The following is a 26,117-nucleotide window of genomic DNA, read 5'->3' on the forward strand; positions in this document are numbered from 1 at the left end:
TCCTCAGTGGCAGCATGTCCAGGCATCACAACTGCTTTCGTGCGGTTTCCTTTCACATTCTGGAGCCTTGAGCGCGCCGTTGCCAACACTTTTTCTTGCTTAACTGCCTGCTGAATACTTTCAGCACTGATGTTCTTTTTTCTCTGTCCAAAGACTGAAGCCAATCCCAAGGGCGACTCCCCTTGAACATGACCATGGCCTCTAGTGCGATGCCAATGGCTCCCGATTTAGCCCTTTGTAGATGCTTCAAGAGGCCAACATCTCTCTGCAGGCTGGCATCTTTTTTTGTCATTGTCCTCAGCTTGGCTCTCAGCTCATCTGTTGGCAGAACATACCTGCAATGACCAGGATTACTAGACAGCATCTTGCCACATACCCTCAGACAACTAGCAAGTAGCAATTCAACGATCTGAACTGTCAACTCATAAAAGTCTGTGTCTGTCCACATAGTAAGCCTGTCAAACACAAGGTCCTTGGGCACCTCAATGTCATCAAACAAGCACGCATTTCCCGTCTCCCATCCTCCTGCCACTCCTTGAGTTTGGTAACAAGGGTTTGATATCGTGCTTCCATTTTCAATATGTTGCCCTTCAAGGTCAAGGCTCTCCAGAGAGGATCAATGATTATCTTAGAAATCAGACCCAGAGCTCTGAATCCAGCCTTGAACTGTGGAACCTTCAAATCAGCAGCAACTCCTTTGACAAAACTACTGTCCACCATATAATCACTGGTAAACTCCACCAAATCATCATGGATGCTGTACACCCCTGCAGCATTATGACAGAGTGTGTCAAGTCTATTTCCTCTGAATAAAGGAACCTCGTCAAATTCTCCTTTGCCGGTCAAAAAGGTTTAGAATTTCACAAACCTGTCATCCTTTGCACGCCCTTTGGCTTGGACAGACACACAGATCTCACCAAGCGCACTGTTCCAGACTCCATTTCTGTTATCCCAACGCTAGGGGAACCACCAGCTTCCTTATCTCCAAAAATCTGCTTTTCCCACAGTAGAAGAGGTGTTTTTGCCTGGTGAGCTAAGCCGTCAATCAAATGTAAGCCACAGAACAGCTTATTCACCACAAGGGACAGCATTACCTTTTCAGCATCAGTATAGGCATGATATTGCTCAACCATGTTTGGCAAAAACTCTGATCTTTATTCAGTTAAGATTTGCTTGAATTTCCTCTCTGGGGCAGCCGGGTCACCAACACACATAATCAGTTTGGTAAAGAACTTCCTCTGGTCCACTTCAACACTCATGACTGCATCCAGGATCATTTTCCTAAACATGTCTACTTGGCTGTGTTCTGGGTCGGAGGCTTGCGCTGTGAGCTCAGAGTGAAGACCAGATTCCTCCTGTGGGTATATGCCTTTTTCTGAAAAACTTTGCTTTTTCATCAGTGCTCTGTGTGTCTTTGTAGAGATGGCATGCTGAGGAAACAGGCCTGTCCTTGTGGGTATTTCTGGGACTGAGTTCATTGACCAGGGTTCTTTGACCTAACAAGTCGCCTGAGACTTTGGAAACCGTTTGGCTGGTTTCTGTTTCTCATTTGCCATCATGGCAGTTTTTTCCTCTTTCCTTTTCTTTACATCTTTACATCCTTTCTGAGATGTATTTCAATCTTTGATACTTTGACACAAGTGATGTATGAGGTTCCTTAGCAGCTGTTCTCCGGCAGGGCTTTTGGACCGGACAGGTGAACGTGAAGGGTTCCTTCAGGAGTTTCTCTTTCATATCTTTCCGTTTTGGGAAGCACTTTAGTCTGTTCCCAATATTTTCGGAGCGTAGCAATTGTTCATTTTCCAGGTCAAGATGGAAATGGTATTTAATTACACGAACAACAATCTCCTTAGATGATGCACATACTTCATTGAGAAAATCATGAATTTCAAGCATTACACCCGTTGTCAGTGAATGCAAATCAAGTTTATTTTTTACTCCCAGTTTTGATTTCACATTAAGGTCTAGACCTACTTTTCTGCAGTAGGGGTACACATTATTCACGGTTCTATCCATTGTAGACACCAAATGGGATTGTTCCACACCTCTGATCTTCACCATTAAATGCAGGGTGCTGTATGACTCATTGTTAATGGAGACAACATTGAGTCCATTTGTCTGGCCTGGCGTTGCAGTTTCGTCCATGTACAGTGTTTCTTCAGTTCTATTCCAGGGTGCCTCATCCTTTATCTGTGGCAGAGATTTGGGGTTAAAATCAGGCTCATCCTTTGTACAGATGTCGGTCGGCTCATTCTTTTGGCAAGACATTGCCTTTTCACCGGTGTACAGTGTTGCAACGGTCTTAGAGTTTGTCTCTGCCTTAATATACCAGAGGTAGGCCTAGGTCAGACTCAACCTTTTGCCAAGTGTTGCTGTTTCAACAGAGCACGATGTGACATCCATGGTCAATACACGGGCACAGACCTCCATCCTTCTTCTTCACAAAAAAGAAACTTGAGGAGGCGGGTGAAGTGGAGGAAGGAATGTACCCCTGACGCAGGGATTCAGAGACATGTGTCTCCATAGCCACCGTCTCCGCTTGCGACAGGGGATACACGTGACTCCTGGGAAGTGCAGTGTATACCAGGAGATCTATCGCACAATCCCCCCGTCGATGGGGTGGTAATTGAGTCGCCTTCTTTTTACAGAAGGCGAGAGCCAAATCGTCATATTCTGGAGGAATGCGCACGGTGGAGACCTGGTCTGGACTTTCCACCGTAGTAGCACCAATGGAAACCCCTAAACACCTGTTCCTGGACACGTTCCTCAACTCCTCTGACCAGGGTATCTGCTCCTGCTGACTCCATGGGCGGTGGAAGATTCTGTCAATGGATGTGTATTGGTGGCGAAGTCAGGTGCAGGAGAGCAGAGTGAAGTGAACAGGCGCACTTTATTCCGGTAAAATATACCCAGAAACCACTACATCATGCGCAAAACACGGAACATAGACAGATGTCTGGCACATAACAAAACCACATAACAAAATACACGTAACACAAACAATCTTTCACAAAGACATGATGGGGAACAGAGGAATAAATACATGTAGATTAATTGGGGAATGAAAACCAGGTGTGCAGGGAACAAGACAAAACAAATGGATACATGAAAAATGGAGTGGCGAAGGCTAGAGAGCCGGTGACGTCGACCGCCGAACGCTGCCTGAACAAGGAGAGGAGCCCACTTCGGCGGAAGTCATACAACTGCTTTGCTTTATCTTGGCCATGTCGCAGTTGCAAATGAGAACTTGTTCTCAACTAGCCTACCTGGTTAAATAAAGGTGAAATAAATAGAATAAATAAAATAATAAATGGGACACTAGTCAGTTTAATAATGTCACTTTAGTAATGTTTACATATCTTGCATTACTTCTCATATGTATATACTGTATTCTATACTATCTACTGTATATTTGTCTGTGCCGCTCTGACATTGCTCGTCCATATATTCATATATACTTACTTCCATTCCTTTACTTAGATTTGTGTGTATTATGTATTTGTTGTGAAATTGTTAGATATTACTTGTTAGATATTGCTGCACTGTCGGAACTAGAAGCACAAGCATTTCACTACACCCGCAAGAACATCTTCTAAACAAGTGTATGTGACCAAATGTTATTTTATTTGAGATGTTAAGACTACACACAGTTATAAATGTCCCATTTGTGAGATCGACTTGTCATTTCAATAGGTATAGGCTACAGACTAAAATCTGGGTTTATGATTGTAATTCAGTTTTGCCATGGTTTGCTTAGCTACTTGCAGGTAGCCTACAGCCCCTGATAGGACTGCATCTAATTTCAGATAGCCTACAGTAGCCAAAGCAAGATGTCGGCAAGATGTAAACTGAATGATGTAGCAGTTTGTTTAGTTCAAATTGACCAACTAATTTATTCAACGTGAATATCAAGACGATTTTGAGGTAAGAAGTGCTTGTTTCCCAATAGGCTGCTGGAAAAGGCTACTGAGGAAAGGGTCGTAATTTCACTCACTGAATGAAATATTAATAATATGTATGTGAACTGAATATTCCTGTCAACAACTGCCAGTGTTTTTGTAGTTGTTTCTACCTGTAGCCTAATCTGACTGACTGTTACCATTAATCTAATGGGTTCTAACAACTGATCGGTAAATGCGATAGAGCTTTGATAAATCCAATTTACTTAACTAAACATGGCCATTAACAATTGCATAATAACACAAGGCTACAACAATAAACTTAAGAAACCTGTTTGCCAGGCCCAGTTAGGCTACACAAGTGTTTTTATTTTATTTAACCTATATTTAACTTGGCAAGTCAGTTAAGAACAAATTATTATTTTCAATGACAGCGGGGACAGGGGCTGAGATTAAAAATACTATAAAAATATAGGACAAAACACACATCACGACAACAGAGACACTAAAACACTACATAAAGAGAGACCTAAGACAACAACAAAGCATGGCAGCAACACATGACAACACCGAATAGTAGCAACACAACATGACAACAACACGGTAGCAAAACAACATGGTAGCAGCACATGGAACAAACATTATTGGGCAAAGACAACAGCACAAAGGGCAAGAAGTTAGAGACTACAATACATCAGGCGAAGCAGCCTAAACTGTCAGTAAGAGTGTCCATTATTGCGTCTTTTGAGTGTTTTTCTGCAGCTCATTCCAGTCACTAGCTGCAGCGAACTGAAAAGAGGAGCGACCCAGGGATGTGTGTGCTTTGGAGACCTTCAACAGAATGTGACTGGTAGAACGGGTGTTGTATGTGGAGGATGAGGGCTGCAGTAGGTATCTCAGATAGGGGGGAGTGAGGCCTAAGAGGATTTTATAAATAACCATCAACCAGTGGGTCTTGCAACGGGTATACAGAGATGACCAGTTTACAGAGGAGTATAGAGTACAGTGATGTGTCCTATATGGAGCATTGGTGGCAAATCTGATGGCTGAATGGTAAAGATGTTAGCTACAGTGGGACTTTTTTTAAATAAAAGGGCTTTATAAATGAAAACATAGCAATGTATCAACCTACGTGACATAGGGCCAACCAACTTTCTGGTAGAGAATGTAGTGAGGAGTACTAAAATCGTCACACATAATAAAGTGCATTGTGCTATGATAAACTGCATCTAACAGCATCCCACCCTGCATCCCACTGCTGGCTTGCTTCTGAAGCTGAGCGGGGTTGGTCCTGGTCAGTCCCTGGATGGGAGACCACATGCTGTTGGAGGGCCAGCAGGAAGCACTCTTTCATCTGGTCTAAAAAATATCCAATGCCCCAGGGCAGTGATTGGGGACATTGCCCTGTGTAGGGTGCTGACTTTTGGATAGGATGTTAAACAGGTGTCCTGACTCTCTGAGGTCATGAAAGATCCCATGGCACTTGTCGTAAGAGTAGGGGTGTTAACCCTGGTGTCCTGGCTAAATTCCCAAGCTGTCCCTCATACCATCACGGTCACCTAATTATCCCCAGCTTTCAATTGGCTCATTTATCCCCCTCCGCTCCCCTGTAACTATTCCCCAGGTCGTTGATGTAAATGAGAACGTGTTCTCAGTCTATTTACCTGGTAAAATAACGTTAAAATAATAAATCAAATCTACCGGCTTTAATGAATTGGCAGCCGCATTCATATAGATGATGTCGCCATAATCTAGGCGGATAGGAACGTTAACTGAATAATCTGCTTTCTACTATTTAGCGAGAGGCAAGACCTATATTTCTATAGAAGAAGCACATTTTTATACTCAGTTTATTAACTAACTCATTAATATGCTTTTTAAAAAGACAGCTTTTCATCTATCCAGATGCCCATATATTGTAAGCACGGACACAATGTGGACACCATCCAAAGTACATGTGCTTAAATCAGACTTATTTTTATGCGCTCTAGAGAACAACATATACTTTGTTTTACCTGCATTCACAGGCAGGAAAGAAGAGGAATTTGTACGCTTCAGTGGATTTACTGCTTTCTAAAATGTTGAGATAGCGAAATCAACCGACAGCTTTTCAAGCTCTGTCTTCATCAAGACAGTACATCACTTTCTCAATTGTCTGAAAGATTGCCAGTCCACCAGAGTCAGTTCCTCCTGCTTTAGTTCGATCTATCTTTGACTCTGAATGGTTTAAAGAGACGTGTTTATCTGCCAGAGGAGTAAATATGGAGGACACATTCTACAGCCAAGTCAAGGTCAGGAATACAGGGGACAGCGGCTAAATCAGGGTAGAACATGTCATTAAAAAGAACTTGATTAGAAAACTTTTTGCAATTTATCTTCTTAATTAAACAAGGATTAGTATTAGTATTAGTATACATACTATGGGACAAGGATCACTGAGATCATATGCAAATACTCTACTAGACAAATATTTGTGGGGGTTATTTGTAAGAATGAAATCAATCAATTAAGAGTTAACAGGGTTTTTCACATTTAGCTGTGTGGGTTTTGAGATCAATTGAGTCAGATTAAAATCAATACATATACTCTTCAATTGATCTGACGCCTTGATTCAAATTCCCGAAAATGTCCATAATTGTGGCCCAAACCAGGAAAACCTCGGACTTGGCAACAGACTAAACTCTATTTGTTTAAATGTTGTTTGCGCAGAGTTGGGTTGGTTCACGTGCGCTCCTCCAGTACAAGCACCAGGTGGCGGTCGCACAATTTATGTTTTGCTCTATTCAGGCAATGAACACAGTCAGCTCTTACTCTGTGGTTCTAGACGCAGTTCCTCTCAGGAAGTGTTGCATGAACGAATCTCCCTCGACAGTCATTCCACAGAAAATGTCCAAGTTACAGTTGTTGCAAGCGTTTTTCTCCGACCGATTAACAACAGTGGCCGTAGAGATATCCGTGGCAGTGGAAAAGGCATTTGCCGAGTACCAGGATGAGATCTCTCGTTCAAAGGAGGAAACTCAACGCCTACAGAGGCTGCTGGATTCGGTTTTTAATCCCGATGTAAAATTACACAAAGCAGGTAAACTATCAACAAGTATTTACACACTAGTATTGACCCTTCGTTAAGCCCCTCCACCGACTATTTGGCAACCAATCGCAGCGCTCAAATGCAATTGTCGTCGAGCGACACCTCGGACAAGCTCACGTTTAAATCCACTGACATTTTTAAAAATTATTATCAATACCAGTGTGTACTGTATTGGATTTCGTTTATTTTATGCCTGCTACGTTATGGGTTTGGGAACGCTGTCAGCAAGGTCACTGCCCTTTAAATACGTCACTCATTGAGCGGATTCGATTATGCTGAGCCGGAGCACCGGTCTATGGCCCGTGATGTGAAGGCGAAAGTGGTGAGGGAGGAGCATCCTTTTCAAATGGAACAGTCATCTGCGCGGCTCGGTCATGTTGTCGACAAGCCAGCATGGTGCATCGTCCGGAAACATACAACATCTCTGTTCCATTAAATATGTTAGGCTTTTCAATCTAGTTTGGAAGGCAGATTAAGTGTTTTTATCAAAAGCAATCACGTGTGCATGTGAAAACACAGAGTCCTACTCTACGTGTGCTAATTAATCACTTTTGTTTTGTGCCGACTTTACCGTGGGACTTGAATGGGGCACCTGGCTCAAATACACCAGCCTTAATAAAAGCACCTATATAACGCTGTGTATGTAAATTATGCTAACACTATCTAATAAATGATGTCATCACAGTCTCAAGTCACAGAGGGCGATTATTTATTGAAATGTATAGATTTTTCTTGAAAGTAATTGAATATGTTTCTTTCCAGACCCCCCGCAGCTCACCCTCACTGTTTCTGGAGATGAGGTTTCCCCTGAGCAGCAGCACTGTGAGGAGGAGTGGAGCGATCAAGAGATCATCGAGTCCATATTCATTTCCCCCTGTGTGGAAATCAACAGTGATCAGGACCTACCTGAGTGCTCACGACTTTACCAAACTCTGAAGAACTCCCTTCCCACCATTGTAGCAGAACCGATCCAAACAAATCCAGATGGAGAGGACAACAAAATATCAGAATCTACCAGTGACACTCCCCTCACACAATTAAAGCCTCTCAAAATGAAGAGAACACGGTTAAAGAAAGGACAAAGATCTTACATCTGCACCGAGGGCAAGACAACCAGTGAGTTGAAAGCGCCATTGAGGCTTCACACAAGGAAGAGGCTCTACAGTTGTACCGAGTGCACGGCAACCTATGACAGACCTTGTCATTTGGAAATACACAAGAGAACTCACACAGGTGAGAAACCATACGAGTGCAAAGACTGTGGTAAATGCTTCAACCGCAAGAATAGCCTAACGATGCATATGCTAACTCACACAGGGGAGAAATCGTTCTGCTGCCATGAATGTGGCAAACGCTTCGGTCTAAACACGAGACTGATACTTCACATGAGGACACACACAGGGGAGAAGCCACACAAGTGCCCTTTCTGTGCCAGATGCTTTACATTTCCAAGTCACTTAAGTCGTCACAAGAAGCTCCACACAGGAGAGAGACCACATCAATGCAATGTATGTGGGAAATGCTACACGCGGAAGGAGCACCTGACAGACCACATGACATCCCACAGTGGAGCAAAACCATACAGTTGTATGCAATGTGGCAAATGCTACGCACTGCAAGGAAACCTGAGAGCGCATATGGCGAGTCACACGGGGAATAAGTTGTTGTGCAGGTGCGCTGTGTGTGGATTAGCTGTTCTAAATCTCAGTCGCCACATGCAAGAAGTTCACACAGGAGGCAAACAGCATCAGTGCCAAGATTGTGGGAAGTGCTTCAACCGAAAGGAAAAAGTGACAGAGCACATGAGGACTCACACGGGAGAGAAACCCTATCGATGTCATGACTGCGGCGAATGCTTTAGGCTCAATGTAACCCTGAAGAAACACATGATGACACACACATCTGCGGCAACTGCTGTTCCATGAGAGAAGATGTGAGAACTCAAGATGGGACATACACAGGGAGAAATCTGTGTAGCGCAATGCATGTTTCAGCAATATTGTTTAGATGTTTCAATGTTCACATTCAATGTTAATTTTTATTCACTTATTTTTATACATGGTCCATTTGTAACTTTCATCTCAAAGTGAACCTTTATCTGTCTGTACCTGTCAGTCGTTGTTGGTGCTTTCTGTTGGTATCAATAAAAAAATGATCAACATGGAAACTCACATTGCTGCTGTTTCTATATAGCGCAAAGACTGCATTTCTAACACCCTGAGTCCCTATGATAGCATCTTACTCAGGACATCTGAAACATGTTTTAGTTTTATGAATGACTGTCTGTCGACTTGGGAGCAGAGAGGGAGTTTCTCCACTTTTGTAAACTATGTGCACTCCAAGGATATTTGTTGCAGGGCTCATTGTTCAGTAAATATGTCTTGATTAACAAGAGACCGTTATTATGACAGCCTATTCTTCATCAAAACTCTGCTCAGGTAGATGGAAACGTGGTAGATGGAAACGTGGTAGATGGAAAACATGGTAGATGGCAACGTGGTAGATGGAAACGTGGTAGATGGAAATGTGATAGATGGAAACGTGGTAGATGGAAATGTGGTAGAAAAGTGACCGTTCATGAAACATGACCGCTCATGATCCAGGGCGTCAGGTAGCCTAGTGGTTAAGAGCGTTGTGTCAGTAACTGAAAGGTTACTGGTTTGAATCCCCGAACAGACTAGGTGAAACATCTGTAGATATGCCCTTGAGCAAAGCACTTAACACTAATCGCTCCTGTAAGTGGCTCTGGATAAGAGTGTCTGCTAAATCAGCAGATCTCAAACTTCTCCTCGGCGACCCCCAGTCATTCCAGTTATTTAATGTGTTCCAGAGTTAGCGCCCCTGATTCAACTTGTTAACTAATTAGGTGATCAAATCCGTTGCTCTGCCGTTGAGCAAGGCACTTAACCCTAACTGCTCCAGGGGTGCTGTACAATGGTTACCCTGTTCATGACCCCCCTCCCTGCGGGTGTCTCAGGGGGATTTGGGATATGCAACAACAAAAAATGTCAGGACAAATATATCACCCCCCAGAAAATAATGATTCATTATCAAGCCCTTGAATAGGTGAATCAGGTGAGCTAGTTCACAGCTACAACAAAATAGTGAAAGGTTTGTGGGTCCCGAGGAGAGTTATGGTACACAGTATTTTATTAGGATCCACATTAGCTGTTGTGAAAGCAGCAGCTACTCTTCCCGGGGTTCACGCAAAACATGACATAATACAGATCATTAATAGACAAGGCCAGAACTATATCAATTTAAAATGCCACATGTAGCCTACATATCAATACATACAACCTATCTAGGTCAAATAGGAGAGAGGCGTTGTGCCGTGAGGTGTTGCTTTATCTGTTTTTTAAAACCAGGTTTGCTGTTCATTTGAGCAATATGAAATGGAAGGGAGTTCCATGCAATAATGTCTCTATATAATACTGTACACTTTATTGAATTTGTTCCCGATTTGGGGACTGTGAAAAGACCCCTGGTGGTGGTGTGTGTGTGTGTGTGTGTGTGTGTGTGTGTGTGTGTGTGTGTGTGTGTGTGTGTGTGTGTGTGTGTGTGTGTGTGTGTGTGTGTGTGTGTGTGTGTGTGTGTGTGTGTGTTGACTATACAAACAATTTACAACACATTAATGTTTCTTATAAAAAGAAGAAGTGATGCAGTTAGTCTCTCCTCAACTCTTAGCCAACACCAAGTCATTTAGTCTCCTCAACCTGTTCAACAGCCACACCATTCATTACCAGATTCAGCTGAGGTCGAGAACTTAGGGAATGATTTGTACCGAATACAATGCTCTTGGTTTTAGAGATGTTCAGAACCAGTTTATTACTGGCCACCCGTTCCAAAACAGACTGCAACTCTTTGTTAAGGGTTTCAGTGACTTCATTAGCAGTTGCTGATGCGTATATGGAGCATCACTGTGCTAAATGTAATCAATCCATCCATACCCATTCTGCGCTGTCCTTTCTATGTGCATTGAGCTATAAGAACAACGGCTATTACTCCAGTACAGCAGGTGGCAATGCAATGTCGGTTACGACGTTTCAGCCAATAAATGAACCATGAAAAAACAGAGGCAGTGTTTACGACTTTTTTACGACAAAATGTTCTTACTTTTCTCTGTTTACGTCCTAGTCCTGTTCAACACATATACCCCTAATCTTTGCCGTGGCTCAATGTTATTACTTTATTAAACCTAAAATGTCTAAACTACATTCGTTGAATGCGTTTCTTACTGCCCGATTAACTGCGGCGGCTGTGGATATATTCGGGGCAGTGGAGAAGACTATAACAGCGTACCAGGAAGAAGTCTCCAGATCAAAAGTGGAGAACGACCATCTACGGAGGCTGTTGCTAGATTTCGGTTTCAAACCTGATAGAGAATCACAAATACCAGGTGTGTAAGACGAATCAGCAACCTATGGTTCTGTAAACATTATTACGATTATTATCTAGCTAGTTAGACAACTGTGACAACCATTGGACTAGTTAATGACTGCTGAACTGTGCTGAACCTCGATTGTTATTAGCTAGCTAATCAGTCATCGGAATTAGATAGCGGTCACTTCTTACTGCACTCTGTAATGTTAGTGTGAGTCTAGTCTGTAAATGTGTTGCGAGCTAAGGGGAAGAAGTAAAACTGAAGTGTGTTGATATATCTCAATGGTAAGTAACTTCCCCATCTTTCCTTTCAGACCCCCAGCAGCTCTCTGTCTCTGGAGAGGAGGTTCCCTCTAAGCAGGAGTGGAGTGACCAAGAGGACACAGAGACCATATTCATTCCCCCCTGTGTGGAAAGTGCCAGTGATCAGGACTCACCCCAGAGCTCATACCTTTATCAAATTGGGAAGAACAGTAAGAGGGACTCTCTTCCCACCAACTCAACAGAAACGATCAAAACCAATCATGATGGAGAGGGATACGGGGCATCAGAATCAACCAGTAACTCTCAGACCATGTCAAAGCCAAAACATACACAGGCAAAGAAAGGACAAAGTCCTCTTGACACTGGGATAACCAGTGAGCTGAGAGCACCAATGGTGGCTCACACAGGTGATAGACCATACAAGTGCCCTGTGTGCAGGAAAAGGTTTACTAATAACAACCATTTAAAAACACATCAGAGAATTCACACAGGGGAGAGGCCACATTGGTGCAAAGAATGTGGTAAGTGCTTCAGCCGCAAGGGGGATCTGGGCACACACATGAGGACTCACACAGGAGAGAAACCGTACCAGTGCAGCGTTTGTGGCAAAAGCTTCAGGCGAAACCGACTGAATGAGCATATGAGGGTACACACAGGGGAAAGACCCTATCGGTGTGCCGACTGTGAGAAGGGCTTTATTTCAGTAAGTGACCTAAAACGCCACCAGCGCATTCACACGGGAGAAAAGCCTTTTAGGTGTGACAGTTGCGGAAAATGCTTCAGTCAGATGACAACCTTGAAGAAACATATGAGGACTGTTCATAAGAAGGTTCAATTGCAGAGCAGTGAGGAAAGCCCAGATCCCTGCTAGCATCAGGGACTCCTGTTCATTTATGTGATAATGACAAACAGCACAGGACATATATTATGTTAACCTTGGTACCATCTGCGTGTGCCTTGGACAATTTCTCTGACTATCGCTGTCATTCATTCATGCAATTTTGTGTGTTGTAAATCTCTTCTACAGAACAATTGCTTTCTTTCAGGACACTGCTCTAACACCAAGATCTACCAGATGGCAATCATCATGTATTGTTGTTACTTGACATTAAAGTGGATATACTGGGGGCTTTCAAACTCTGTGCCAACATTGATAGAATTAAATAATAATACTTTTTGGGGGGGGTCTTATTTGTCCTGTTGCACACAAGTGTGTAATGGAAACGTGTTTGTTGCATATCCCAACTGCCCCTAAGACACCCTCAGTGAGTGGGGTCACGGCCAGGGTCACCATTGTCCAGCTCCCCTGGGGCAATTGGGTTAAGCACCTTGCTCAAGGGCCCAGCAACAGATTTCTTTCACCTTGTCGGCTCCGGGATTCAACCCAGTAACCTTTCAGTTGCTGGCCCAACACTCTAACCCCGAGGCTACCTGCTGCCCAATTCTGGAACAGTCACAAATCCCTCGCTAAAGCAAGTGCAGAAGCCTGCAACTAACTCATTGCCATGTGACCAAACTCTTGGGGTTGTTTTTACAGATCCAGATTATGCCTAGTCCTGGACCATAACATACTTTCAACAATCTCTTCAACAAGAATGATTTTGAATCCAGGACTATGTTTAACCTGTATTCGGGAAACCGGACCCTGGTATTTTCGTCTGCGATGTTTTGCCAGGCCTAATGTTAGGTTGTTAATCAGAGCAATGAACTAAATGGACATACTGTCCAACACACTGTTTGTCATACCCTGTATCTACTCTGAATATACATACACAAAGACATCTATCAAGGCAAAATATTTATGTTGTTTTTTATTATTGTTATCTTTATTATAAATGTTAGCTTTTTCATTTGTTTATGTAACCCACTTTATCATGTATGATTTATGTAGATAAAGTAGATAATTGCATTCCATACTTGAATTTTATAGTCGAACTGAATGTTCCCCATTACTTCTGTGCGTGGCTGACTTGTTCAACAGTGTCGTGAGTTCTTCAGCTCAGCTAAATATTGTAAACTAAAATGTAGTTTATCAAGTTATGTAGATAAGATTGTGTTAATTCATTACAGATTATATCCTGCATTATCTATTACAGATGGACTTTGTACTACATTATATTCATCTATTCAAATATGAAGTGCATGAGCCTACAACCTCTTGACACAACCAACAATCTTGGTATTTTCCTTTGAGTGTCTTTGCTTTTAGTATGTTTTCATAATCAGAGCAATGAAAAAAGACATACTGTGTACAACACCTGATGCATGCACCTTAAATATGCACAAGAGGTCTATGAACTACTTCCCCGACAAGTCATTCTATTGGTCAAATTCAAGTAGCAGTGCGAGACGTGAGAGCAAGTATCGTTCTCCATTGGACGAGAACAACTTGTTGCTTCAAACCGATTTCAAACAGCCAACGTGCGCGCCCCAGTCTCTCCAGCTTCCGTGCGCCGCCGTCCACACCGTGCTTTCGTCGATCCAAAATTCCGTCTGTCTCACGTGCTTTGTGAATATAAAAGCTCTCTTGTTGCCCTTCATCATGTGTAGTGTGTCACCAGACAAACGGCGAAAGATGGAGTCGGCGTTGGAGCAGCTGAAGAAACACACGGTGGTCGTGGCGGACACCGGAGACTTCAACGGTAACAGATTGGATTGACCGCAATGCACTAACGTTACGAGCCAAGGCCAGGCAGGCATTCGCTAGAACACATTGATGTAACATGTTGCAAGGTTTATAGCTGCGTTAACGTTATCTACTTATCGTAGTCTGCTCGAATATTAATTCCGATAAACTTTTTTGTTTTTAGCTTTTAAATGTTGCTAGCTAGCTAGCTGTCGTATCATGTTTGGCTAATAATTAACTTACTGCACTTGTGGCTAACGTTAGCTTGTTATGACCACGGCTCTTGCACGTTCCATGCATTGCAACTTGGTCGCTAATGTTAATTAACTATGGGAAGAACTATATAGTTATTGGTTTCTATTTTCAGGTTTTGTCTAATTTAGAAGACGTGAACTATCAAACGAATTGCAATTTTAAAACAATTACTTACTCCTGTCAGGGGACGCACGTTAACGCTGTCACGCCCAACTACTCAACATTGGTTCTCCCACGACACTAATGGGGCTTAGTTAAATAACACTAAATGCAGAAGACTACCTAAAATACCGTTCAGCGTAGTTGGTTAGCTATATGATTTATACAAATGCCATGTTAACTGCCCTCGACTGACATTACTCTCTTCCATATTCAGAGAACGGGTTCCTCCTCCGTTTGAATAAGGAAGTAGGAATGATGTAATCCATTAGTTAATTCCATTGTGGTGTAAACCAAACATTTCCTCATGCTTGCACTGCAAGTCAGGATGACAAGACAGAAACGGTTTACCTGCCACAGGGTAATATTAACCAGGCTGAAATGGGGCACTCTAAGTGGATAGGCTTTGATGACATGCTGCTTCAGTCTACACAATGTTTCTTCTCAGGATAAGTGAAGGTTTTGGAGCTTCACTGGTTTTGTTCCCTGAATGCAGTAGTCTTTAGGACAGGGTTATTTTCAAACGTTTTTGTTTTCTATAGAAAACCTGAAATGTGTCTATAGGACCAGTCACTCAAATGGCTTATGATTCTGAAGATTGACCAAGGAATCTGACCTTGCTTCATGCCTCAGTAGTTCAGTTTTTAGACTGGTGAGAGGAACCTTGATGTACCCATAGGCCCAATTCCATGTTGTGAAAGGGTGCGCTTGGCCAAATCCCATTGTGAAAGGACCTCACTGGCCAACTCTTGTGCGACGCAGTGCCTTCATTGGTCAACTGGTTTGTAGACTGTTGAAACCCTGACTGCAATACTGAAGGACAGTTGAACCACATCAGTTAGTATTGTATGGTGCTACAGTCATTTTACCAGTGGGTCATGTCCAGTAGGATTAAAACAGGAACAATCACTTTCAAACTCTATCAAGTTCAATTAGAAACTCTTGTCTGGCATATGGATGTTTTTCCATATTGCAAAGCCTAGTAAATGGTCTACCTTAGCTTAAATAACTTTATAACTCGATGGCTTAAGTGTGGCCTCATTGACAATATTTTGCTGGCATGCAGAATGGTGAACAGCTCAGTAAGTTGTACAATTCCTCAGTTATCCCAATGATGGGGAGGGTGTACATTTAATCTCTTTCAATGGAATAAATGCATCAGATTACATTGGCACAGAACATGCTTTATCTTGCCAGTTGCTGTCTTTGTTCAGTGTATCTTATCTTAGGGTTGGTCTCTGTGTAGGCTTACATGGCTGGACTGATTTAGCTAAGCCTTATTCCTTCAAGAAAAGACCAACAGACATGAGGGCTTCTGCTATGAGAATTACTTAAAGAAACAACAAATGAAAAGTGCCTCATTACTTTTCTCAAAGGAACACTTATGGCATCTACCTATCCTTACATGTTGTAAAACCCACATGTGTCATCTGTCAGATTGACTGGTTGCAAGCACAAGCTTGTTCAATTTGAGCAACTTTTTTTTTTATATATATATGAAAATTTGTCAGTGCATGGTTAAAAGTGCAACCCTGTACTCTTCCTGAACCATGTGGGGAAACATGGTCACTAGTGTTTATGCATGGTAGTCATCTGGTGTGCATAACAAATGGGAAGCTGTTTGCAAATTGCAGGAGCACTTTAGCCTGAAGTTGCCCTTTTAACATGCCATGTTACTCTAACTACTTTAGTAGTTAGTGTGTTTCCTGCACTGTGGCACATAATCATTGAACTGTAGTGAAAAGGACACGAACTTTGGTTTCTAATTGGGTGTCTTAATACATACATTCTATATAACTACCAGGTATTTGAAGTGTAGGCTTAATCCAAATATCTGACCCCCTGGGGTATGCCTCAAGCTCTCATTGAACAGTTACACAATCTGTCTTGATAAAGTGAATCCAAAGCTCTTCATGTGGAGAATTGGCTGCATTTTTTTCTCCCACAAACACTATTTTCTGACTGCCTGGTTATCTACTCTTTCTCCAAAGACCTCCAACATAATTCAGCTACCAGAAGTTTGTACTGTTCCTTCACAAACGGCATATTTGTATATGCTATTTTGGCTTGTTTAATCACTGCCAATAATACATAATGGTGATAACATGGGTGGGAATGGATTGCAAATCGCTGCCTGTGACAGATCCAGCCATAAGGACTGGCTAAAAGAGTAGGGTATTTGACCAGAATGAGATGGTGAGAGCCTAGCATGTGTTAGTTGTTTTCAGAGAAACACAGGGGGCCTTTGTGCTTCATTGTGTTGCCTACTCCCTGTCAGTGGCAGAAGCTTGGCCATCTGGTCTAAAGCCCATCGCCACAGGCCTCCCTCACTGTAGCTGACATGGCATATCACAACGATGGGACTATACTAATCACAACTGGAACTGGCGAGTACCCTGACCTTAGGCTAACAAGGCTATAGTAAAGGCCCTCCAGTGTAAAGTAGGAAAAGCAAGACCATTGTGGTTTAACTTGAAAATAAAACCTTTTTGTATTGCAGTGGGTGTCAGGTAGCCTAGTGGTTAGCACGTTGGACTAGTAACCGAAAGGTTGCAAGATCGAATCCCCGAGCTGACAAGGTAGTTAACCCACTGTTCCTAGGCCGTCATTGGAAAATAAGAATTTCTTCTTAACTAACTTGCCTAGTTAAATAACGGTGAATTACTTTTAATTGTTTCTTTTTTTCATTCAAATTTACCCCAATGTCGCACTCTGTATTAGACCCTCACCTAGGATGCTTCACTACGAGGCTACTTCACAGGCTATAGGGATTTAACCTTGAATGTTTGAACATCAGGTGTCATTCTTCTACTGCAGTGTTGCAGGTACACAATGGGCTGTTTTTCCTCCCAATGTTCTGCTTTAGTTGAGGAAACTGCTGTTGGCTTGTATCTACAGTAGAGGTCACTGTTTGAGAAGAGTGCTTCTTGACCCATCCAGAGCTTTCTCTAGTTCTCCTGTATAAGTGACTATTCAAAATAGGCATAAGCAATATCTGAATAGACCTTTTACTGAGTTATTTCACAGCTACACATTTCAGGATAAGATTGGTGAATAAAGTTGTGTCCTATGAAGGCTTGTATGTACCTTGGGACTGAAGGCGTCCGCATGCTTCCCAGACGAAACAGTTTGGTTGAGTTCCTGCATTATGTTTTTGTTAATTTTTGGTCTTTTCTGGCGGCAAGCTAAAGTTTGGAGCCAAAGTCTACGCCCACTTGTAGGTGATTGGTCAACAGTGGGGTTTCTTCAAAGTATTTGTTATTCAACAAGTGACTCTTTTTTCATTGAAATACTGCACCAAACAGTTCATGTAAAATTGCGTGAGATCTCCTTGGCAAATACGTCACTAAGAAATCTGTCATTTAATGTTTTTCAGATTATTTTGAGGAAGTGTACTGGCTACGGTGTCTCACTGGACAAACCGTACTATGGCTACTTTCTCATTTTTCATGCGTAGGTCTAGTGAGGCTATGAACACCTAGTGTTGTGAGCTGTTCTTAACTTGTCTCTCCCACTTCTCTGAACAGCCATTGAAGAGTACAAGCCCCAGGATGCCACCACCAACCCCTCCCTCATCCTAGCTGCTGCCAAGATGGCCGCCTACCAGCATCTGGTCGACCAGGCCATCAAATACGGCATCGCCAAGGGCGGGTAAGATGGGCACTCTGAAATGTTTACAACCCTACCGTTTCAATGATTGGTGAAATAAGCTCATGTAGTCATATTGCATCTCTGCACTGCTTCTACATTTGTATAGTAGTTCAGTGACTCCACTGACCTCCCCTTTTAAACAATGGGATTTCAAGTGAACAAAGAACCAGGCGTTTTCCCTTTGCTCAAGATAAGTGTTAACAATTCAGGTGCTGATCAGTCTGCCTTGCCTCACATGCCTGCAAACTACATGTGTTTCACGGTCGCTTCGCCCCGTTATGAACATTGTCTTGGTGACTGACAACTTTGAGGTGTCCATTTGCAACTGGCGCCTATCATTTAGTCTAAAGAACAAACATTTCCAAGCCACTAAAGTAAATCTGAAGACATCAGTTTTGGGCTTTCCTATTCATTATTTGCCTTGTTTAGAATGTCGTATTTCCAAGCCTCTAGTGTACTTTAAAGAATAATCAGTGCCAAATCGAATGCATTGAGTAGGATTGAGGTGAGAACATGAATACTGGAAAGTGAATGAACATTTAAAGTTTATTACAGCACTTAATAAACTGGGTAGTTTGAGCCCTGAATGCTGATAGATATACCACGGCTGTTGACCTGACTGTACCACCGGTATAAACTCTTTTTTTACTGCTCTGATTACTTTAAGTTTAATCGCAATAAGGCACCTTGATTTGTTATGTGGCCAATATGCTAAGGTTTGTATACAGACACTTGTGTCGTGCGTTAGAACAGCCCTTAGCTGTGGTGTATGTTGGCCATATACCACACCCCCTGGGTCTTACTGCTTAATTATGCACATTAACAACACCTGGTCTTTCCATGTGACTGACCAGGTGAAAGCTGTGAGCCCATGTTGTCACTTGTTAAATCCACTTCAATCCGACAGAGTTCAGTGTGAAATCTTAGAGCCTGTTGTCTGGGCCTCTGGCAGTCTCTATGGGGTGCCACAGGGTTCAATTCTTGGGCTGACTCTTCTCTGTATATATCGCTCTTGCTGCTGGTGAGTCACTGATCCACCTCTATGCAGACGACACCATTCTGTATACTTCTGGCCCTTCTGACACTTAACCCTCCAAATGAGTTTAAATGCCATACAACTCTCCTTCTGTGGCCTCCAACTGCTCTTAAATACAAGTAAAACTAAATGCATGCTCTTCAACCGTATGCTGCCTGCCCGTCCAGCATCACTACTCTGGATGGTTCTGACTTAGAATATGTGGAGAACTACAAATACCTAGGTGTCTGGCTAGACTGTAAACTCTTCTTCCAGACTCACATTAAGCATCTCCAATCCAAAGTTAAATCTAGAATTGGCTTATTTCGCAACAAAGCATCCTTCACTCATGCTGCCAAACATACCATCATAAAACTGTCCATCTTACCGATCCTCGACTTTGGCGTTGTCATTTAAAAAATAGCCTCTATCACAGTGCCATCTGTTTGTCACCAAAGCCCCATATACTAACCACCACTGCGACCTGTGCGCTCTCATTGGCTGGCCCTCACTCCATAGTCGTCGCCAAATGCACTGGCTCCAGGTCATCTACAAGACCCTGCTAGGTTAAGTCCCGCCTTATCTCTGCTCACTGGTCACCATGGCTACACCCACCCGTAGCACGCGGTCCAGCAGGTAGATCTCATTTGTCACCCCCAAAGCCAATTCCTCCTTTGGCCGCCTCTCCTTCCAGTTCTCTGCTGCCAATGACTGGAATGAACTGGGAAATCTCTGAAACTGGAGACTTGTATCTCCCTCACTAACTTTAAGCACCAACTCAGAGCAGCTCACAGATCACTGCACCTGTACATAGCCCATCTGTAAATAGCCTAAACAACTACCACTTCCCCTACTGTATTTATTTTGCACCCAGTATTTCTACTTTGCACATCTGTCAAATCTACCATTCCAGTGTTTTACTTGCTATATTGTATTTACTTCGCCACCATGGCCTATTTATTGCCTTTACCTCCCTTATCTCACCTCATTTGCTCACGTTGTATATAGACTTATTTTTCTACTGTATGTTTTACTCCATGTGTCAAACTGCTCTGCTTTATCTTGGCCAGGTCGCAGTTGTAAATGAGAACTTGTTCTCAGCTTGCCTACCTGGTTAAATAAAATCAGTGTAGATGGGGAGCAGACTGGTTAAACTATGTCTGGTGTACTCCAAGTGATTACTTGGTTAATAAATCCTTAGTCTACTGCTGAAAGCTATGATCACATGTTTGCTATGCTTGAGGTATTGCACCTCACCAGTATCCTGTTCCTCTGTCCATCAGACCTGAGGAGGAGCAGGTCACCAACACCATGGACAAGCTGTTTGTGAGCTTCGGCCTGGAGATCCTGAAGAAGATCCCAGGCAGGGTCTCCACGGAGGTAGACGCCAGGTACAGGAAGTCTCCTGCGCCGCTCGGGCTTACACAAGTCGCTCATGACGTGCTTTGTCTCTGTCGACACCAGCTATCAGAATAACACCCACTCATACATTTTCAATATGAACGTCTGAACATAGAAATTGATCATGGCTATGGGGAGGGGAATGTTTCATGTGAAATTGCAGGTAAAAATACACAATTCCACAAAGTAGCTGAATGGACTTGTTGCCTCAAATGCAACCTGGAGCCTTTACAGATCAGGGTAGCAAATTGATCCTTTAAGTTGACTAGCTCACTGAACAAAGTCTCACATTCACAGCAGAGCCTCAGACTCGAATGACTGGTATGGAGTCCACATAAAATGGCTCTACCAAATGGTAAGCGTTAATATTTAGATCGACTAACTCAACCTCTTCCACTTGACATTAGGCTTTCGTACGATAAGGATGAGATGGTGTCTCGGGCTCTGGGGCTCATTGCCTTGTACGAAGAGGCTGGTATCAAGAAGGACCGTGTTCTCATCAAGCTCTCCTCAACATGGGAAGGCATCCAGGCTGGCAGGTGTGTGAGATGGCGGGGGAGGGAAGGACATGAGTCATCTACCTTGGGGGCATTTTGTCACAGTAAAGTAGAATATTTCCAAAACATGCCGTTTTTGTTTTGCCAAAACTGTAATTTGCTTCAAATGGTTAAACAATTTACCTGCTATGTTCTGTCAGTTTACCTCAAACCTAGAATTAATTTTAGTGTCAAACTAAAATGTTTGTTTTGACAGCCATGGAAGCTCTGCTGTTAACTGTCCTTTAATGTGCCTGTCAATGTGTGTACCTGCAGGGAGCTGGAGGAGAAGCACGGGGTCCACTGCAACATGACCCTGCTGTTCTCCTTCGCCCAGGCGGTGGCCTGCGCCGAGGCCAAAGTCACCCTCATCTCACCCTTTGTGGGCCGTATCATGGACTGGTACAAGGAGAACACTGCCCAGAAGAGCTACGAGGCCCATGAGGACCCAGGTATGGGCTGACTGATCCACCATTTCATAGCAGGAGTGTTAGCTTCTAAACTTTAGGTTGTCCTTAACAGTCCCAGACCTTAGTATAAATAAGATGTCTGGCGACATGGGTATATTGACTTCATTACTGCACTAGAGTGGCTTTATTAGGCATAAACCTCTTTATTTTGTTCTCTTCCCTCAGGTGTGATTAGTGTGACCAAGATCTACAACCACTACAAGAAGTATGACTATACCACGGTGGTGATGGGAGCTTCCTTCAGGAACACCGGGGAGGTCAAGGCCCTGGCCGGCTGTGACCTGCTTACCATTTCCCCCGGCCTACTGGGAGAGCTGAGCAAAGACCACAGCACAGTCACGCCAATGCTCACAGTTCAGAAAGGTAACAGGACTCATTGCTATCCCCTACAGGATACTAGTATGACCTCCCTGGAACAGTTGGGAATGAAAATGTGTTTTGCTATCACATTGTGGTTGTCACATGTGCTGAATACTGTGAAATTCTTATAAGCATCTAACCAACAATGCAGTTAAGATGATATTTACTAAATAAAATAACAATGAGGCTATATACAGGGGGTATCTGTCCCGAGCCAATGTGCGGGGATACAGATTAGTCCATGTAAACAGTCCTGGTGGCCATTTGATTGTTCAGCAGTCTTGAGGCTCGGGGTAGAAGCTATTAAGGAGGACCTGGACTTGGTGCCTCGGTACAGTAGCAGAGAACAGTCTGACTAGGGTGACTGGAGTCTGACAATTCTTTTGGGGGGGGGGGGGATCTGACACCGCCTAGTGTAGAGAATCCTGGATGGCAGGAAGCTTGGCCCCAGTGACATACTGGGCCGTACGCACTACCCTCTGTAGCGCCTTTATGATCGGCTGCCGAGCAGTTGCGATACCAGGCGGTGACACAACCGGTCAGGATGCTCTCGATGGTGCCGCTCTAGAACTTTGAGGATCTGGGGACACATGCCAAGTTTTCAGTCTCCAGAGAGGGAAGGTGTCGTGCCCTCTTCAACTGTCTTGGTGTCTGGACCATGATAATTTGGTGCTGTGGACACCAAAGAACTTGACACTCTTTGCTCAGGCCTCTTTCCTGTCATCCACAATCATATTCTTTGTCTTGAGCACATTGAGGGAGAGGTTGTTGTCCTGGCACCACATGGCCAGTCTCTGACCTCGGCAAACTTAATGATGGTGTTGGAGTTGTGCTTGGCCAAGCAGTCATGGGAGTACAGGAGGGGACTGAGCACGCACCACTGGGGAACAGTGTGGCAGATGTGTTGCCTACCATTGCCACCTGGAGGTCCAGGATCCAGTTGCAGAGGGAGGTGTTTTGTCCCAGGGTCCTTAGCTTTGTAGGTGTTCCTTTTGACCAGGTTTTGCAAGGACGGTGTGGAGTGCAATAGCTTGCATCTGTTGGTGGTATGTGAATTGGAGTGGGTCTGGGGCAAAGTGCAGGCCCCGGGCATCTCAATCTGGCCCGTGAGATTTAAAAAATATTTTTTTATAAATATGACCCCATTTCCCCAATTGGTAGTTGTTCTTGTCCCATCACTGCAACTCCTGTATGGACTCAAGAGGCGACAGTTGAGAGCCGTGTGTCCTCAAACTCGACCCAGCCAAGCCACACTGCTTCTTGACACAATGCCTGTTTTTAAACCAGAAGCCAGCCGCAGCAATGTGTCAGAAACACCGTACACCTGGTGACTGTCAGCGTCAGCCTGCCACATGAGTCGCTAGAGCATGATGGGTCAAGGGAATCTTGACCTGCCAATTGTGCGCTGCCTCATGGGTCTCCAGTCAAGGCCACCTGTGACAGGGCTTGGGATTGAACCCAGGGCTGTAGTGGCTCCTCGAGCCCTGCAACGCAGTGCCTTAGACTGCTGCGCCACTTGGGAGGCCCCCATAAATAGATTTTTAACAGACCATTGGTCCCCCAGAAGGCAGCCCTCAAATTCAAAATCCTGATGTGGCCCTTGGGCCTATGTTTGCCCATCCCTGGTCTAGGGTTCCTGGGATGACTGGCCTTTTCAAAGTACTTCAGGGCTACTGATGTGAGTGCTACTGGGCGGTAGTCATTTAGGCATCTTTGCTTTCTTTGGCACAGATTTTTGTATAGACGTCAGGCCTGGTTTCAAATATGTTACCTGTGTTTGTCTGGCTTAACACTATTCTATTAGTTCATTAACTGCAAACCCTGGCCATATTGCACCCCAGGCAGTCTAGTGTGAACTCTAAAAGTATTTGAAGGGTTTCAAGTGGTGTTCCATCTCAGGTCTGGTCCATGCAAGTGCCGTTATAACATTGGTTCATATTCTAATGGAACTCTCACTGCATCATATGGGTTCAGTGACGCAGTAAATATACTATCAATGATGTATCATGGTTGTGACAGAGGGTTACATTTTATCTAAGCACATGGAAGAAGCTCATCCCTTATACTTTAACTCTAGATTGTATCTTCAGGACTCCTACACAATGCTGTGACTGTAATCTGCATTCTCACACTCCGGCTTGGGTTTGAATGTTAACCTGCTCAAAGCGTCAGACGGGAACAAGGGGCTGATGGGAGGGATGTGGGTGTCGGGCACCAGACACAATGTTTCCTCAAAAGCAGAGGGTAACCATGTACTGTATGAATAAGCACTAATTCAAGCCAAATATTTTGGCTATTAAAACTTGAGTTCTGTTCAATTAAACTTTATTTTTAAGAACAATTTGAATTAGTGCGAACTGTCATGCAGTTCAAAGAAAGCTGGTGAAGTAGGTATACCTGGGTGACCCCTTGAGGTTGACTCTGAGCCCCGTAAGTTACTGTTACACACTAGCAGGTCAAAGACCAAGTTTTTGTTAAACCCCTCCTAAGGAGAACTTGCTGAGGCCCTTCAACATTGGTTATGCAGTCTCTTATGAGTAGGAATGTGTCTCATAACCATTTTGTTTGTTAGTCTCAATTTGAACCTTGGGCAACAATGGCTGTATTTCACAAACGTACAGAGCAAAACAAATTAATTTGCTATGTATTTAGGAACTCCTGTGTATTTCAATTTTCTTTTGAGGCTTCATAAATGGATGCTCATGTCTCTTCCCCTGGGCCAGGTCTGCATTGAAAAAAGGGTATATTATCCTGCATACATTGGGGTAGCCTAGTGGTTAGAGCGTTGGACTAGTAACCGGAAGGTTGCAAGTTCAAACCCCCGAGCTGACAAGGTACAAATCTGTCATTCTGCCCTTGAACAGGCAGTTAACCCACTGTTCCTAGGCCGTCATTGAAAATAAGAATTTGTTCTTAACTGACTTGCTTAGTTAAATAAAGATACAATACACCTGAAACCATTGAGGGGATAATGAGGTCCTCTAAAACCATATGCTATAAGCATTCTGGTAGATTGCAGCCATACTACCAGTCCTTCAAAGACCTGGGGACGGGGACTATATCCCATTGGACCAAGGATGAATCAAACTTATGGCAAGTCATTACATCTCACTTTTGTCCCCTTTTTTAGCAAGGCCTGTGATTTGGAGAAGGTTCACCTGGATGAGAAAGAATTCCGCTGGCAACACAACGAGGACCGCATGGCTGTGGAGAAGCTCTCTGACGGCATCCGCAAGTTCGCTGCCGACGCCATCAAGCTGGAGACCATGATCAAGGTGAGACCGTGACGGGAGCGCTGAGGTAGTAAATATTTCTGAATGACCTGTAAAGTAGCAGGAGGTGGAGTCTGGTGCACATGTGGAAACAGCAAGAACTATTGACTGATCTTAACATTTTTAAGACTTGTTTGGAACAAAGCAATGCTGGACATTCTGTTATGGTGTCCTGTGGGTGACACTTCAACTAAGTTACCTTGCCTTTGTCGTCTTTCATATGGTTGTTTCCCTCCACAGGAGAAGATGCTGAATGTGAAGAACGGCCAGTAAAGAGGGACCAGATGTTCAACCCTCCCAGCAGGAAGCAATGACTGTTGTGCAACAACCACCACTGGGGCCCCAAGGGACCAACTCTCCCACTTCCCCTGACCCCGAAGTGGGACCCCCTCAACATGAATGACTCGCCACTATAGGCCTGGATTGACTCTGATTTACTGTATTTTTGTCTTTACTCAATGCAGAGATTGATTTCAATTGTGAATCCAGCACTGATGCAATGCTATTTTTGTTACTTGCGGCACTGTAGATTTGGTCAGAGGAACGAACACACAACAGTCAGGCTCGGTCCAGTCTCTTTACTCATCAGCCCTTTAGTGATCTAGGAAAAACAACTCCAAACTGTAACAATTATCAACATTCCTCAGGAAAATGATTTAACAGTTTCACAAATTAAACTCTTTCCTCAGTGAACCTGTGTTCTGTCCTGAATGTTTCATTAACCAGGAGTGGGTATAA

At 43.6% G+C, this 26,117-nt stretch overlaps 3 protein-coding genes across 3 annotated transcripts; all 3 read left to right on the top strand.

Moving 5' to 3' along the window:
• Positions 1 to 6,697: 6,697 nt before the first annotated feature.
• Positions 6,698 to 9,154, top strand: LOC135555713 (zinc finger protein 260-like). Its single transcript, XM_064988398.1, has 2 exons — positions 6,698 to 6,978; positions 7,750 to 9,154. Exons 1-2 carry the CDS (start codon positions 6,750 to 6,752, stop codon positions 8,910 to 8,912), a joined length of 1,392 nt encoding a protein of 463 aa, XP_064844470.1. The 5' UTR covers positions 6,698 to 6,749; the 3' UTR covers positions 8,913 to 9,154.
• A 1,942-nt stretch (positions 9,155 to 11,096) lies between these two features.
• Positions 11,097 to 13,556, top strand: LOC135555733 (zinc finger protein 436-like). The gene is made up of 2 exons (XM_064988430.1): positions 11,097 to 11,386; positions 11,685 to 13,556. Exons 1-2 carry the CDS (start codon positions 11,191 to 11,193, stop codon positions 12,503 to 12,505), a joined length of 1,017 nt encoding a protein of 338 aa, XP_064844502.1. The 5' UTR covers positions 11,097 to 11,190; the 3' UTR covers positions 12,506 to 13,556.
• Positions 13,557 to 13,881: 325 nt separating this feature from the next.
• taldo1 (transaldolase 1) lies at positions 13,882 to 26,072 on the top strand. The gene is made up of 9 exons (XM_064988441.1): positions 13,882 to 14,276; positions 18,202 to 18,325; positions 20,624 to 20,731; positions 21,149 to 21,280; positions 21,554 to 21,729; positions 21,913 to 22,110; positions 22,724 to 22,728; positions 25,242 to 25,382; positions 25,620 to 26,072. Exons 1-9 carry the CDS (start codon positions 13,913 to 13,915, stop codon positions 25,650 to 25,652), a joined length of 1,281 nt encoding a protein of 426 aa, XP_064844513.1. The 5' UTR covers positions 13,882 to 13,912; the 3' UTR covers positions 25,653 to 26,072.
• The last annotated feature ends 45 nt before the right edge of the window (positions 26,073 to 26,117 follow it).

Source organism: Oncorhynchus masou, chromosome 2 (assembly GCF_036934945.1).
Source record: "Oncorhynchus masou masou isolate Uvic2021 chromosome 2, UVic_Omas_1.1, whole genome shotgun sequence".
NCBI lineage: Eukaryota > Metazoa > Chordata > Actinopteri > Salmoniformes > Salmonidae > Oncorhynchus > Oncorhynchus masou.

What these genes read in the sequence shown, in the direction of transcription:
- taldo1 (XM_064988441.1), top strand. Translation starts at nt 13,913, where the DNA reads ATGCACAAGAGGTCTATGAACTACTTCCCCGACAAGTCATTCTATTGG. An exon ending in TACGGCATCGCCAAGGGCGG is followed by an intron (nt 18,326 to 20,623) that starts GTAAGATGGGCA and finishes TCTGTCCATCAG; the next exon opens with ACCTGAGGAGGAGCAGGTCA. An exon ending in AGCTGGAGACCATGATCAAG is followed by an intron (nt 25,383 to 25,619) that starts GTGAGACCGTGA and finishes TTCCCTCCACAG; the next exon opens with GAGAAGATGCTGAATGTGAA.
- LOC135555733 (XM_064988430.1), top strand. Translation starts at nt 11,191, where the DNA reads ATGTCTAAACTACATTCGTTGAATGCGTTTCTTACTGCCCGATTAACT. An exon ending in TAGAGAATCACAAATACCAG is followed by an intron (nt 11,387 to 11,684) that starts GTGTGTAAGACG and finishes CTTTCCTTTCAG; the next exon opens with ACCCCCAGCAGCTCTCTGTC.
- LOC135555713 (XM_064988398.1), top strand. Translation starts at nt 6,750, where the DNA reads ATGAACGAATCTCCCTCGACAGTCATTCCACAGAAAATGTCCAAGTTA. An exon ending in TGTAAAATTACACAAAGCAG is followed by an intron (nt 6,979 to 7,749) that starts GTAAACTATCAA and finishes GTTTCTTTCCAG; the next exon opens with ACCCCCCGCAGCTCACCCTC.